The 16,191-nt window shown below is 36.9% G+C and overlaps 1 protein-coding gene across 3 annotated transcripts in view; it reads left to right on the top strand.

Moving 5' to 3' along the window:
• Positions 1-6,106, top strand: part of PLSCR4 (phospholipid scramblase 4) — a 50,648-nt gene extending 44,542 nt beyond the window's left edge. For all 3 annotated transcript variants that reach the window (XM_069104707.1, XM_069104708.1, XM_069104706.1), the window contains exon 9: positions 3,292-6,106. In XM_069104707.1, coding sequence (XP_068960808.1) covers positions 3,292-3,348 — 57 coding nt within the window. In that variant the 3' untranslated portion in view covers positions 3,349-6,106. The remainder of the gene's footprint in view (positions 1-3,291) is intronic.
• Positions 6,107-16,191: the final 10,085 nt, after the last annotated feature.

Here is a 16,191-nt window from a genome sequence, read left to right as displayed (position 1 = left end):
TGTGTGTGTGTGTGTGTGTGTGTGTGTGTGTGTGTGTGTGTGTGTGTATTAAGTGTCTGAGGCTGGAACCGAACTTAGGTCCTCCTGACTCCAGGGCTGTGCTTTACTCACTGCACCACCTAGCCACCCCCGTTACTGTTTTCAAGGCCTCTATTACATTGAAGATTCATTAGTTTCCCTGTAAGATTAGACTTAACTTTATGAGGTTGTCACTCTTGGTTGCAAGCCTATCTCTTTTGTCTTTTGAAATATTTTATTTCAAGGTCTCCTCCTCTTGTGTGATCTTGACTCTTTCACTGATGCCTGAACTGTTTCTTTCTTGATGCTCAAAATATTTTTTTCCTTAATGTGAAAGCTCGAGGTTTTGACCATGACATTCATGGAAGTTTTCCCTTTTCTGTTTGTTGTTTGATCTTGTTGTTGCTGTAGTCCAGGAAGTGAATTCTGGACTCATTCTGTCATCATTTTGCTCTCTTATTCTACTGTATTTGGGAAGCTTTCATTTGAAAATTTTTTTAATGTTTTTTTTTCCAATTACATGTAAAAATAATTTTTAATGTTCATTCAAAAATTTTTTGAGTTCCAAATCTTCTTTATCCCTGCATCCTCTTTGCCTTCTATAAGAAGGCAAGCAATTTAATGCAGAATATGTATGTTCTGCAATGTAAAACATAATTCCATATGAGTCATGTTGTGAAAGAAACACAGACATAAGATAAAAAAGAAAGTAAATATACATACATATATATGTATATGTATGTGTGTGTGTGTGCTTTGATTTGCATTCAGACTATCAGTTCTTTCTCTGGAGGTGGGTAATATTTTTCATCATAAGCCCTTCAGAATTATCGTGGATCATTTTATTGCTAAGAATACTTAATTCACAGTTGATTACCATATAATACTACTGTTACTATGTTCTATGTTCTTCTGGTTCAGCTCACTTTTCTTAGCATCAGTTCACATACATCTTTTAAGATTTTCTCTGATATGCTTCTGCTCATTTCTTATAACACAATAGTATTCCGTTGCACTCATGTACCACAATTTGTTCAGTCAATCTCTAATTGATGAACATCCTTTCAATTGTTAATTCTTGGCCACCACAAAAAGATCTGAGACACATATTTTTGTATATACAGCACCTTTTCCTTTAAAAAAATCCATTTGAGATACAAACTTAGTAGTTTTATTGCTGGGTCATTTATAATTTCTTAATATATTGAGTCTAGGATTTTTTTAATCAAGTCTAATGATTCTTAATTTTTATCCTTGACTTCTTTTCTGAGTTAGCTTTTTTTTTAAAAAACAAAATGGCTTAAATTTTCTTCTATTTTTTTTTCATTTTACTATTTCTTATTCATTCATAGAGTCATCGATTTCTCTTTGATTTATTCTACTTGTCAGTGTGTCTGTTACATGGGTAAGATACCACTTTATCCTTTAACCTCTTCTCCTTCCATTTCATTCAAGAACTCAATTTAATCCTCCATGTCTTTATTTCTTCTAGCTATTTATGTAGTCATTGTGGAAAATCCATTTTTCTCCCCTTTGAGTCACTTATTGAAGTTGTTACCGAGTTATACTCTACTTTGGGGGAACTTTTAGAGCTACAATAATTGTTTATATAATATTGTTTTCTTTGATTTCTTCCTCTGTCCAGCTTTAGTTCATGAACTGAGGCTTTCTGTCAATGTTTTGATGTACTTTTGGGGTTGGGTGGTCAGCCCTGCTGGATTGTTCTCTTCCTGGGCAGACATGTCTATCCCATCTTCCCTGCCTCTTTCTGAAGGCTCAGCTCCCTGGATCTTTGAGGGTCAGAGCAGTGGCTTTTCATGGTTCTCTCAGTCATCCCAGGATAGTTTTAGGGACCTTAGAGTCCCTGTGGGCCAGGTCTCAGAGCTTCCATATAGCTCTCCTTACTTTCCTTTCCCGAGGCTTTCAAGAGGTCTCTGTCCTGGGCTTTTTGATCATGTTGGGACCTTTGGAGATCCTTACAGGTGACATATATCTGGTCTTCCATACCAAGGACTGGTTTTCTTATTTGTTTGTTTGTTTGTTTTAAACTGTACTGGCATTAGCTTTCCTTGTAACTCCTTCTTTTCTTTCTGTGGCCTTCTGCCTGTTTGTGCAGTTGTACGTAGACGTCTTGTATTTCCTTATTCCTTCCTTGATCATTATTTAGCCTGGTGAAGATTTCATGTTTTTGCTTTAATAGGCAAGTTGGAGCTGGGTGGTGTGCATCCTCTTTGGGAAGCCATCCTGACTGGAAATCTCCCACAAATGATCAGTGTCTTCACTTTTGAGATTATGACATGAATTAGGTTCCTCTGAGCCAAAGTCTTAGGAATGACGGTGATTTTTTAATTTAATTAGTTTTTTGTGAACATTTGCATGTAGGGATTACAGCATCTTTACCCTTTAATATAGAAAAATTAATATCTATAATCTACATATTAGAGTTGTTTAATTGATGCCGTGCTTATTCAGCTCTTTCATATAACATTAATTAATTTATTCTTAAGTTGTAGATCATCACATTATACAAAAAAAAACCAGAGCATTTGGAGTCAGTGGAGTTGAGCTTGAATCCTACCTCTTCCATTTATTACATGTGTAAATCAGACTGGTCGCGTAGGTTTCAGTTTCCTTGTCTGTAAATTCACAGATTTTGATAAATTGACATCTAAGATGCCATCCACCTCTAAACTTATTCTATGAATTTACATATAAAAAATTGGGAAGAGATTAACCAACACATTGTAGGCCACAACCAGAGCACTGTTTTTTGCTGTTCTATATTTATTATGTAAATTATTTGAAATATACTTAAGGAATAAAACAGAACAGGAAAAATGGTGTGTTTATTTGAGACAAAGAAGAATACAAACTGTACTTTTCTGTTCATGGAAAGAGTCCTGGATTTGGAATTGGTGGACCAGTGTTTATATCTTGTTTCTTCAGGTTGCTTTCTGTATAAACTTGGGAAAGCCAGTGAATATAATATCTCTGGGCCACACTTTCCTTGCCTATAAAATAAAGGAGATAGATTATATGGCCTCTACATGTCTGTCCAACTCTAAGTTTATGGCACTATAAGCTATAATCTTATAAAAATAATGAGAAAAAAATAGTTGACAACTCTCATTACCTGTTATGACAGATACCTTAAAATTTCTCCAAAAGAAAATGCTGTCTTGAAAATCTTATTAGTACAGTTAATGAAAATTAGTAGGGCTAATTGCCAATAGTTTTCTGTTGACACATACATGTATTTTCTTTAAATCCTAGGATTTCATGTTTTTTGAAAGCCCTCCAAGAGATGAGGGCCGCCGCAGACGGAACTAGTAAGAAGAAGAGAATGTCACAGTTGGAAGGAGCCCTAGTGGTCATCTGGTGAAATCCATCATGAGCAGAATCATGAGATAGACCCTGCCCTGGAAATGGCTATCTAGTTTCCATATCAAGACATTCAGGGATGAAAGACTTGGTACCTTCAAGAACAGACCATTCCATTTTGGAACATCTTTCATTGTTAAGAAATTTTTTTTCCCACTTATATGGGACTCAGTATTGATTAGATTATCTGTATTTTCCACTCAATACTCCTAGTATTGCTCTCTAGCAGAAGGGAAATCAAGTTTAATCTTTCTTCCAAATGACCTGAAGAAATACCTGAAGTTCTTCAAATATATTTGGAGAGCTATCACATCAATTTCCTCTCCATGGACTCCCCCCAAAAGGGTTTTGTATATTCTTGCTTCTGTTTCTGTTAAGCACTCTTATAATATCACTGTCATTGTCCTATACAAATCCATTTTGGGGAGCATTCTTCTGTCATCTTGATAACCTATTAGCTGAGGTAATTAAAAGGTGACCAAAGAGAACATAAGAAATTCAAACTAGAACAATTGCTCATGTAAGACAACAATTGGACAGGATCTCTCAATAGCTTTATTGAAGTAGAGAGTGTGTGTGTGTGTGTGTGTGTGTGTGTGTGTGTGTGTGTGTGTGTGTCCAGGGAGGAAGGGAGAGAGAGGCCATATTATTTCACTTTTCTGGGCCTTGGGTTTTCCTCTGTCAAATTAATCCACACGCATTAAGTACCTACTCTGAGATAGGGGATGGGGATCCAAAAATGAAAAGCAATAAACTCCCCTCAGGGTACTTACACACTTATACATACAATGTACCTGTGTGTGTACATACGTATATGTATATATACACACATATGCACACTTATATAAGTACTAAATCAAATAAATACAAATAAAATGAAGGGCTCTAATGAAGTGATCTCTAAGGTCTTCCAACTTGAGCTTTATATAATCCTGATTGTTCCTGATCTAAGACAAAACAAACAGGCTAATTTGTTCCCCTTCTACCAGGAAAGCCTGCCCATCCCAAGGCTATTTTGGTAAGTGAATGCAAGTTTTATCTTATGTTCCAATTTAAAATGTATCATTGTATATAACCCTTCATGAAAATGCAACATACACATACATATATTTTTTCTGTAATATTTTCATTCAGTTATTATATTATATGAGAGTATATCCAGATTAGAGGCTGGAAGACACAGTGGAAAGAGGGTTGAATTAGAAACTAGGAATCCTGGTGGTGACACTGATTAGTTTGGTAACTTTGGCCAAATCACTTCTCCTTTAGGGGCCTCAGTTTCCCCTTCTGTAAAATGAAAGGGCAAGACTAAATGTTTACTAAAAACCCTTCCAACTCTATTAAAAAAAATCTGTCATGCAAGAAAACAAAGCCAACAATAGCTGAAACTCAGCAAAAAGCGCTTGTTGTTTTACCTGAAACTTATCTTTAGCAATAGTGAGAAAGAGTAGAAAGAACAACGTCTTTGTCATTGAATGACCTGGAGTAAAATCCTAGAGCTTTCGCTTCCCGTTTATTTGGTCTTGGGAAATTTGCTTCACCTTTATGGGACTCAGTTTGATCAGTGGAAAAATGAGAGGATTGAACTAGATGACCTCTAAGGTAGTTTCTAGATCTAAACCGTAGGATCATGTAGAATCAACAGCTATAAATATCCATATCAATTGTATAGTCATCCGTTTCAACCAATAAAATCCACACTGAACAGAGGGGGGCCATTTTCCCTGAATTCATTTAGTCTTCACTATGATTGGAGTGGAGATAAAGACTGTGCATACCTTTAACACTGCTATTATTTAGAATTTAATAATACAATCCTACATCCTGAGTGGGAAGGGACCTGGGAGGTCATCTAGTCTAACCTCCGTTTTTTTCAGATAAGGAAACTGAATCCCAGAGATATTGAGACCTACTCTAATGTCAGATAGGTATCAAGTGGCAGAGCTCAAATTTGAACCCAGAGTCTATAATGCCAAGTTCATTGCTCTACAATATAACCCTTCCTTTAAAAAAAAAGTATTTACTTTCAAAAATATTTTCTGCTTAGTGCAGAATAACAGATTACAGTTTTATAGTAATGTTTTAGGTTATTTCTTTTAAATATTTTTATTGATAAATTTTATTTTTATATACCACATTTATGGCCAAGTATGTTCTCCCCCTTCCCTACCCAGTGAGCCATCCCTTGAACCCTCAATTGACCCAAATTTGCTGTCCAGTCAAACTAAGCAACTCATCAGCCATACCTAATATCATACGTAAACAACATTTTATTCCTTTATTTTGTGAAGTTAAGTCATCATATGTTTCTTTTAACAAAACAGTGAATTATAATGTATATTTAACCCTATATTACTAAGCTTTGGGAGATTTATATGCTATTATTTTTCATAATGATATATTAAATGGAAAGGTGATTTTGCAGTAATAATATAAACAAAAACTTCAGATTTTATTGTAGAATAGCCTCACCAGAGGCTAGTGCCTTATATTCTAAATGCCTTTTGACCTTCTCTATAGAAGAAGTGAGATTTCTAATCTGTGTACAATATTATTATAATGACCTATCCTTTGACTTACCATTGCTTCAAAGTACTTTCATGTGTATGGTGCCAATTTATACTGATCATGTATACATTTTTCATTGTGTGGTAGAAACATAGAATTGCTCATTTAGAATAAACAAATTGGATTCCATTTTCTGAAATTCAGTTTCATGTTCATCTTCTTTACTTCCTCCAAATACAATCCCTTTCTTGACCCTCCACATCCATGCAATCTCTTTCTGTAATCTGCAACTTTCTTATTCCTTTTGAAGAGCACACAATTTGGCACAGAGTTAGTATGTCATACCTTTTTGTTTATGGATGTCTTTTCTCCCATCGAAACTGTGAGTTCATTCTTTTTTTTTTAATTTTCATTCAGGCATCTTTGCATACTTAAAAGCTGAAACAAATCATTGCAACGATCTTTTCCTTAAAATTGACATACTTTGTTTTTACATAGATGCTGTATCTCAACAAACATCCAATTACATCCCAGTGGTGATTATTAAACTTGGTTTTATGACATCTGAAGATGATTTTTTAAAGTATAAATTTCAAATTCATTTACCACAGAAAACTTGGCTTCAAATTTGAAAGAAATTGTTCTCTTGCTTCTTTTAATTTTTGCCCAAGTTCTTTAAAACTATTCGAATGTTTCCCCACTCCTTCCCCTTGTGATTTTCTCTCAGGTTTGGAAGCTAAAATTGACTTAAGGAGAGAGGGGGAAGGAAAGGAAAGGGGATGTGGGGGGAGGTGAGGGGAGGGGAGGGAGAGAGGGGAAGGGAGTGGAAAGGAGTCCCAGGTTGCCTCTTTGGTTTTGTATTTCTTTCCCTGAGCACAGGTGACCATGGGAAGCAAAAGGAAAGAGAATAAGCATTCATACACCCCCTTCCATGTGCCAGGCTTTCTGCGAAATTCTTTACAAGTGTCTCATTTGATCCTTACAACAACCCTGGGAGGTAGGTGCTGTTTTATAGTTGAGAAAACTGGAGCAAGCAGAAATTAAGTGATTTGCCCAAAGTCACGCAGGTACCAAATGTCTGAGACTGGATTTGAACTGGGGTCTCTGTGACTCTAGCCCCATCACTCTTTCAACTTCATGACCTAGTTGTCTCAGTAATCGTAAGAGTTCAACATTTCAAGATTTGGCAGCTACCTTAAAAGTTTGAGAATGCCTGCATTCCTGGTTTGGCAATGGATCCCAGCAGGACATACTTCCCTACATTTTCAACCTTTCTACACTTTAACCACCCCTATCTTCTCCACCCTACCCTCTTCCATCCTACCCTCACCCCCCACAAGCTACTATGCTATCTAGTGACATTGACCTCCTTTCTGTTCCTCTAATAAGACACTCCATCTCCTGAATATAAAAAGCATTTTCACTGGCCATCTCCTATGGCTGGAATGCTCTCTTCCTTCCTTGTCTTTGCCTTCTGGCTTCCCTGGTTTCCCTCAAGTCCCAGCTAAAATTCTACCTTCTGCAAGAAGCCTCCCCCAATCCCTCTCAATTCTATTTCCTTCCCTCTTGCTTCTTTCCAGTGTGTCCTATATATAGCTTGTTGGCACATAATTATTTACATGTTGCCTCCCTTATTTGATCCTGAGCTCCTCAAACTGGGACTCTCTTTTAACTTCTTTGTTATCCCCAGTGAGTAGCACAGTGTCTGGCACATAGTGATTGCTTAATAAATATTTCTTGACTGACTGGCACTGCTTCTCATAGAAGATGATGCTTGCTGTGGGGAAACTGCATCTAAAAAGAAAAATTCCAATCCGTGTCTGACCTGGTAGAGCAAGCAAATTTGGGCCTTGTGAATTATTACTCAGGCAGTAAGGTCTTAGGTGAAAGTAAAGTATCTGTCTCTAGTACCACAAGGTACTAAAAGTTGCAATACATAAGATTAAATTGCATTGGTATAGGGAATTTTCTAATCTTAGAATTTTCTATACCAATGAAATTACAGCCCCTTTTCCAGTCCTTATTCCATATATCTACTTTGTATTTTGAGTATTTTTTTTTGCAGAAGAAACCTTGTTAATGCCTTTTAAGGGAGACCCTAAATTATTTTTTCTGGGACTCTGAGGAGGGGACATAGTGAGCCAGAAAGATCAGGAAAAACCTGATCCCTTCTCTTTAGGGAAAGCCTCTATCCCCTCCCCTACCTCTGAATTAATTCCATCTATATGAAAGTATCTGAAAGTCATACACATTTTTCTAGTATTAAGGTCCTTAATAGTAGGGGACAGATACTTCATTCATTCACACATATACACTGTAGTATTTGTCACAGCAAGAACTTGCAGGACATTGGACAGCATCACTTGAATATTCAGCCTATCAGTGCTTCTTTGTCTTCACAGTTCAGTTGCTATGGTGCCAAATGTTCCAGAATTAGAGATCATCTCTCCAACTACAAATGTGAAAATGTGTGAGCAATGAATTTATTATTAGCAGGAGAAGGCCTTTGCACATGGGGGATATAAATATGTACTTTGAGAGTAGAAACATATGTTGGATCACAACAGAGATGCACATTGCTTGAAGCTAATCATTTGTATAGCTAAATTTTGAACCAAAAGGTGTGCATTATTGAAAGACTAAGATTAAAGCATTGGAGGGAGTTAAATGAATTCATTGGTGTCCTTACTCCAGGTGACTGGATAATTCATGCAGGGGGAGTTCACTGATCTTTGGAAGTCACAAGAAAAGCTTCCCCATAGAAGTAGCTGAGGTAGAACAAACATACGCTCTGGCCATAAAACTTAACTTAGGCAGCTTGTCTAGTGTTCCTTGACCTCACAGAGGTTGATGAATCAAACAGCTAATTTTTCATTCAAGAGGACTGATGATGAAGCATGCTATCCACCTCCTGCACCTGAGAGGGGATGGATTTATAGTCCAAAACTTACACATATATTTTTGACACAGTCAATGAAGGGTTTATATATTTTTTGCTCGATTGTGTATATTTGTTACCTGACTGTGTATTTGTTAAAAGGAGTTTATTTAATTTCTCCAATGTAGTCAAGAAAAGAGGGAGAAAAAATAGATTTCTGATAATATACAGTATGTATCTTTACTTTGCTAATTCTTAATATTAGTCAATTTTTTGAATTGACAAAGCAGTATTCCCATAAAGAGGGTTAATGAAAAAGGCAGAAAGATTTAGAAAGTAATTCCAGGCTAACTATTTGGAAATCTGGCCATAAATTGAGGGGGAAATAAGACTTTTTAAATGATACATTGCTTAAAATCAAGATCACCATTAGTGTTTCTACAGCTGTAATATGGGATGTAATTCTTCAGGATATAAAGTCTTAGATTAAACCTGGCCTTTAGTTTTCTCTTTTTAACAAAGTTTGTTAAGCCCGTTCCTAATTCTAAATCATTTTTGACAAACTGTTTTCTCTGGTAAAATGAAGGCAGGCAACTTTCATTTGTATTTTTGTGTCTCTAGCACCTAGAGTAGTGACTGGCACATAGCAGGCACTTCATGAATCGCTGTTGGTTAAGTTGGTTGGGAAGGTAGTGAGTGGAGCTGCTTCCATTATGGCAATGGTTAACACTGCAGTGTGGTGTTCTGAAAAGAGCAGTGGATCGGCTATGAGGGGCCCTAGGACTGGCTTGTCACTAATTTGCTGTGGAACTTTGGCCCAACTGCTGCACCTCTCTAGGGTTTCAAGACACCCATCTGTAAAATAAGGTGACCAAGTCAAATGACTTTTATGGGCCTTTGAAAACCCAATCCTTTTATTTCTAGAGAAAAAAAACTTAACCTCTTAGAATCTCTTCCTGTACAGTGATTGATTGATCTAGGGAAGAAGTTGAGTGTGATCCTTACAGACTGAGACCTGGTGAAGACTTTAATCCAGAAAAGCCAAGGTCACCCACTGAATCCATTCTGAGTCACGTTCCGTTTTCTTGACCTTTTTTTGTCTTGATACATTGGACTTTGATGACTCTAAAGGAGAGAAGGAGACTGTGGACTCCATGCAACTCTGCCTCACTCATATCCAGCTTATACACAAGTCAAGACATGACCCTCATCATGTCACTGGTCCACTTTAAAAAGGAAGCATGAACAGCAACAACAGAAGTTGCAAAGAAGCAAATTTAGACTTTCTGAAAGAAAAAAAACTTTCCAACAATCAGAGCTTTTTAGAAGGATGAGGAAGGCATAGCAACATCCGGATGACCCCTTGTTGGGTATGTGGGAAAAAGCCGATTTTGTTTTTCCTCCAGTTATAGGTTGGACCAGATGGTCACTCTTTTAATGAATTCTGTAATTCATTAAAAACATTTTTTAAAATCATGGAGTATTGTTGGAGTTTGAAAGATCATCAGAATTTGATTACTGAATCTAGTCATAAGGTTCTAAGAATACATTATTTTCTATTTACCCATAAATTATAACTTCTCAAATATGAAAAAAATAGATGGAAGACAGTCTGAGAGAGTTAGGTATTAGCATCTGGGAGTCAGAGTAGAGGAGAAGGAAGTAGTTAAAAGGCCACTGAGAGTCAGTGGGATCTGAGATAAGTCTTGAAGGAATCAGGGGAAAGTAAGAGGCATAGATGAAGGAGGAGAACATTTTAGGTGTGGTGGAATAGTCTGTCTGATAAACTAAAAAGAGGCCAATATAGTTGTGTAAGAAGACTGGAAAAGTTCAGATTATGAGAAAAACTTTAAATGTCAAATGATGGAGTTGATTTTTAATTTAATAGGGATTTAACAGAGAATCCCTGGAGCTCAGGAAGCAGGGGTATGACATGGTCAGTCTCTTGCTTTACTTCAGAGGTGTTCAAGTAGAAGTCAGGTGACTTCTCATCATACAACATGACCTGTTACAATATGAATTATTTTTTTGGTATTAATTGGATTAGCGGTCCCTTCTAGCGCTAAAATTCTGTGAATTTGTGATAACATAATATCTGTGAAAGACAGAAATTCAAATTTTGACCCCCGAGATCATTCTTCAGAATCTGAATTTAGTTAAATAATTTTGAACTTGCGTAATATTCTTGGTTGTGGGTGCTAATTTCTATCTTAATTCTTTTTCATTTTCTCATAAGTAGCATACACAACATTTATGTCGATACAATTACTCAATTGTCATTTTTAAAACAAAAACATTTCATTGTTTCTATCATCATCATGAGATATGTGAAACAATCAGTTCCAATGGCAAGATATTGCTGCCAGCAATAACCCATTCACAGAGCGATCTAATTTGGGAAAATTATCCAAATACAATTCCTTTATTATGAAAAGCATTTTTCTTTTGGGGAAAAAAGAATAATGAATGGCAGCTAATTTGTTATACATAACGTTTTTGTTTTTTTACATTGCTGTGAAAGTAAACAAGCATATTTAGGAAAGAAATACTATGTTTAGAAATATTTATTCCATAATAGATAATTAGAGAAGCAATTAGAGTGACAAAAAGTTGTAGTTGTCTACTTGTGCAAAATTTTTGCTTCAGGCATTTTATCCTCTCTCTTATCCAAGCCAAATAATTCTAAATAAATAAAATTTTCAGTAGGGGGCAGCATAACCATGCGTTATCTTTAAGATATTTCATATGTGAACAAATTTCATTTTGGATGATAGAATTTGGGGAATGCAAGAAACTTTTAGGGATAAGCAGATCATCTCCCTGATTTTACAGATGAGAAAAATAAGTCCCAGAGATCTTAATGATTTGCCCGGTGTCACACAGCTGGTTCATAGAGCAAAGAGGAAAACTTTCGGTCTCTATTTCCACTTGAGGACATAATAGTGCAAATGTAGGAGAGCTGTGCTATTGCAGGTCTTTTTTAATTTCTTTGTAAAGCAATCATATACTTAGTAGCTTGAAAAATGTTAAAAATTGCAAAGTGAAAATACTGAAGTCTTTTCTACATCATCAGCAATCCTCCCTTCTTCCACGAACTCAGACACTCAAGGGCCACCTCTGAAATCCAGGTCCACATCAATAAGTCATATGACTTTAAGGTAATGCTGCTTTACTCTGGTAACTTAATGATAAAATATCCATGTAAATAATAACACTGTCAATACAAAATACTCTGAAAGACTTAAGAACTCTGATCAGTATAAGGACCAACCCTGATTCCAAAAGACCCACAGGGTGGTAAGGAATTGGTTATGCCTCAACATTAAGTATTTGTTACAAGAATTTTGTGTTTCAGGGGCTGCCAGGTAGCACAGCGAGTAAGAGCACCGGCTCCAGTGTTGGGATGACCTGGGGATCAAATCCGGGCTCAGACACTTAGCACCCACCCAGAAACACCTGGCCGTGTAACCTTGAGCAAGTTACTTAACCCTGATTGCTTAAAAAAAAAAAAGAATTTTGTGTTTCTCCATTTTGTCCATGGGGAAGGTAGGAGGGAGAGAAAAATATTTTTTATTAACTGAGGAAAATAAATTCATTTTAACATGTATTTTTGTGAAATAGAACTTAGCTTATTTCATTTATCTATCCCAGCTTCCCCATTCTCCACTTGTCCTTCATGTCTTCCCAATGATACCAGTAAGTCATTATTTCATTTAATAAAACATATGGTTAGTTTTTAAAACAAAAGTTATCATGTTTTGCTTGGTACATCTATCTGTAAGATTTAATAGTCGTTATACAATGAAAAGGAAAGCAAATAGGTGAAGAAAAACATCAAAATATCAATTTTAATTGAAATAGATTTACATGTTATGTTCTGTAAGCTTTTAAATCTGTGCTTAAAGGAGTCCTGTCTTGCTTTTTTGCTTAAACAGGTAATTTGCATGGATGACGGTGTGCATGTGAAATCCAGGGTTTAAGCAGACCAGAGTTCAGACAGCTCCAACCTCATTTAAGCTCAAACTTGACTTCCCAGCAGCACAAACATGCCCTGCCTTCATCTCCTTGAATTACTTCAATATTATAGTTCTACTACTTATATTATATGCTACTCCATTTTGTCCCCATCTCTCCGTCTGCTTCCTGTGGCTTGGAGTCTCCCTTCTGAACCCAGCACTTTTGCAGATTTCTCTTTCTTTCTGTCCCTGCGGCTTGTTTTGAGGTCTGGCCTGGAGGACCTTCCTGGCAGGGGCAAGTAGGGAGAAAGGAAATATAGATTTCCTCACTGACTTCCATTAGCTCTCATTTACTCCTTGACTGATGGATTAGATTAGAAATTCCTCTCCCTCCCCTCCCCCCCCACGCCAGGAACTAAATTTATATATTTCAAATTACAAAAATATCCATATGCCATTTAAATATATAAATCACAAGATGAGTGATCCTAATTGAAATATGCTTGATAAACAACTGATAAATATAACCTAGGAAATTTTAGATATAGTAGTCATATTTATATTTAGTAACTTTTATCCTAGAGCATCATATCATTAAAGATATTATATATAAACAGTTGGTATTTTGGACTTATCTGCCTATCATTTGGCAAATGTTTTTGCATTCACAAATATAAAAAGGAAATGTGTGGGTATTTTTATTTTCCCTTTTGTTCTCAATTCTTATTGGCTACTATAATATTAAATTCATTTTGTTTCTTTCTTTTTTTCCGTTGTAATTCAGGAATCATCTATATGCTTACTCTGCCCTTAAAATTTCCTTGTTCTTATCAAACATATATTGGTATATGTTATATGTATGTATATAAATTGGTAGTTTATAAATGTACATATCATCTTTCCCCTTATCACTACAGAAATGTGCCCCTTGAGGGCAAGGATGGCTTGGTATTTGTCCTTTTATCACCTGTGCTTAGCATAGTGCCTGATACACTAATAAATGTGTTCATCTTGCTTGATTGCAAGGGCCTTGCTTTATGCTGGGAATTCAAAGACAAAGAAATTAAAATTTAAAAAAAAAACACCCTGTTCCCAGGTAGCCCATGTTCCTCCAGCTCCTTCTATCCTATTCCTTCCTCTGCCAGTTTTCACTGCCTTTATCATTTTTGACTGCTGACAGCAGAAAAAACGAGTGATTTCCTACCCATTGTCCGAATCCCAGAAGTACTAAAAAGATTCCCTTGCTTGCTCTAAAATCAGGCTTGACCGTAGAAGGTAAAGTTGTCAGGTCCTGTCTATGTAGTGTGATTTGGTGGTAGGAGTGTTAGGCAAGAAATTCTACCATGACAGCGTCCTTAGCTTGAATTTAGAAGGTTTAGGCCATTACCAGTGAGCAGCTTAGGGAAAACTCAGAACTATGCAGTCAGCTTCCAGAAGGCCATTGTGGGAAATGAGACAGACATAAGGCAAATCCTAGGGTGATGAGGATAGGGCAGAGGACTACCAATAAGGAGCAGAACATCGACTTAGGAGGTAGGAGCAGACAAAGACAAATTTCACCTACCATTAAATGTTGCCTGGGGATGACTGCCCATTAAACATGTTCTCTAAATCAGCATCTAGAGTTCCTTGCAATGTGAGAAAGTGTTAATGTTAATGAACTTCCCCTCTTCACCAGTCATTCAAGGGCACCATCTTAAAGGAGATCATTTCAAGGTCACAGAGCTCTCCCCCCTCCCACTCCTCAGTGCTAATTCTAAATCTACAGATCAAGGTCAAAGCTGTGGCACTGAAAGTAAAGTGTAATCTGGGACAAGACAAACATCCTATTCCTGATGGAGCTGTAATTAGAGTAGTTAATTTAGGTTTGTGAAGTACTTCACATATCTTATTAGAGCCTCAACCATCTGTAAGATATCCTTTTCTTTTTCTTTTTTTCCTCTTTTTTGGAAACAATCAGGGTTAAATTAATTCCCCAGAGTCCCACAACTGCTAAGTGTCTCAGGCTGGATTTGAATTCAGGTCTCCTGACTCCAGGGACAGTGCTCTATGCACTTCGTCACCTACAAGTCCCTAGATGCTGTCGTTTAACAGATGAGTAAAGTGAGGCTCACAGTGACTCAGCCAGTATCACAGGTAGCATCTGAGGCAGGTTTCAAACTCAGGACTCTCCTGACTCTTAAATCCTACACCCTAATGACAGACTTTGGACTCTAGAGTTAATCCTCTTTCCACCCTTCTATGATGCCTCCTGACTCTCTCCCCTGAGATTCCCACTTCTACCCTGACCCCTCACACACTGTTCACTCTACCTCCCCTCGCCCCCAAATAAATAAAGAAAGATGGAAGGTAAAGAACCTCCGTGGTATTCTGTGGCCTAATTACTCTAGGTAATGCTGTGAGAGTTCTTCTCACTAACTGAGGGGGAACAATCTTTCCAGTGCAGCAGCTTTGCCCATGGGTATAGACTTGGCTATGTATGCCTTTTTTGTTAAATAATTATCTCAAATCCCTTTCTGTGGAAATAGAAGTTAAACCAAAAACCCAGCCAGAATCTCTATAACATGGTGAGTGGAGAGAATTTTGGAGCCAGAGGTCCTTATTCAAGTACAGACTCTGTTACTTAGTACCTGGGTGACTTTGGGTAGGGGAAGTTTTCGAAGTGAATGTTCTCTAAAGTATCTTCTGAATCCCTAAGACTGAGAATCATTGCATCAGGTGGTAGATTTCCACCCAAGTCAAAACACAAAACCAAAACCTTCCTAGCATTTAGAGTTGTCAGAAACTGAAAGCTGAATGAATCAATCAAACAATAGTCATCTATTAATCAATTACCATGTTACTAGTCACTGAACAAAGGGGTTGGTAATGCTGGCCTCAGGGAGCTTATGGTCTAATGGGGGGGAAAGCATGTAAATGTCAGTATTATTATAGACAAGGAAGTAGTTAGCTGTAACATAATATACTAGATTAGTGGGCTTGCACCAGGAGATCTGAGTTTGAATCTTAACTCAGCAACTTCTAGCTGTGTGGCTCTGGACAACTGTACCTCTCTGAGTCACAGCAGCCTCACCATGGAATAATTGGGGTACTAATAGCTTTAGCACCTACTTCACCACTGAAGTTCCTCACAATTCCCTATTCTCATGATCATATAGTTTTTCTCCTGAGAATTATGATTAATTAGTATTAGTTTCAAACCTAAAAGACAAGGCCTCCTACAATATATAAAACAACAAAACTCTAAATATTAAAGTTGGCACTAAGCAAGGAATTGGAAATGGAACTTAGAATTTCTTTCAAGAACTGAATATTTTTTACTTTAAGTAACAAGGAAAGATTTCTTGTGAGTGAGAGTTATTAGTTAAGGGAATAGACCACCCAGGGAGCCAATGACTCACTCCTGGTCAATGGTATTGGAATATCTTTTACTGAACCAACTCTGCCAGG

Source organism: Petaurus breviceps, unplaced genomic scaffold (assembly GCF_028583685.1).
Source record: "Petaurus breviceps papuanus isolate PSGF00001 unplaced genomic scaffold, PetGlider_PUasm1.0 688, whole genome shotgun sequence".
Taxonomy (NCBI): domain Eukaryota; kingdom Metazoa; phylum Chordata; class Mammalia; order Diprotodontia; family Petauridae; genus Petaurus; species Petaurus breviceps.
Note: the sequence above shows the minus strand (reverse complement) of the source record. Positions and strands in the feature narration are given on the sequence as shown.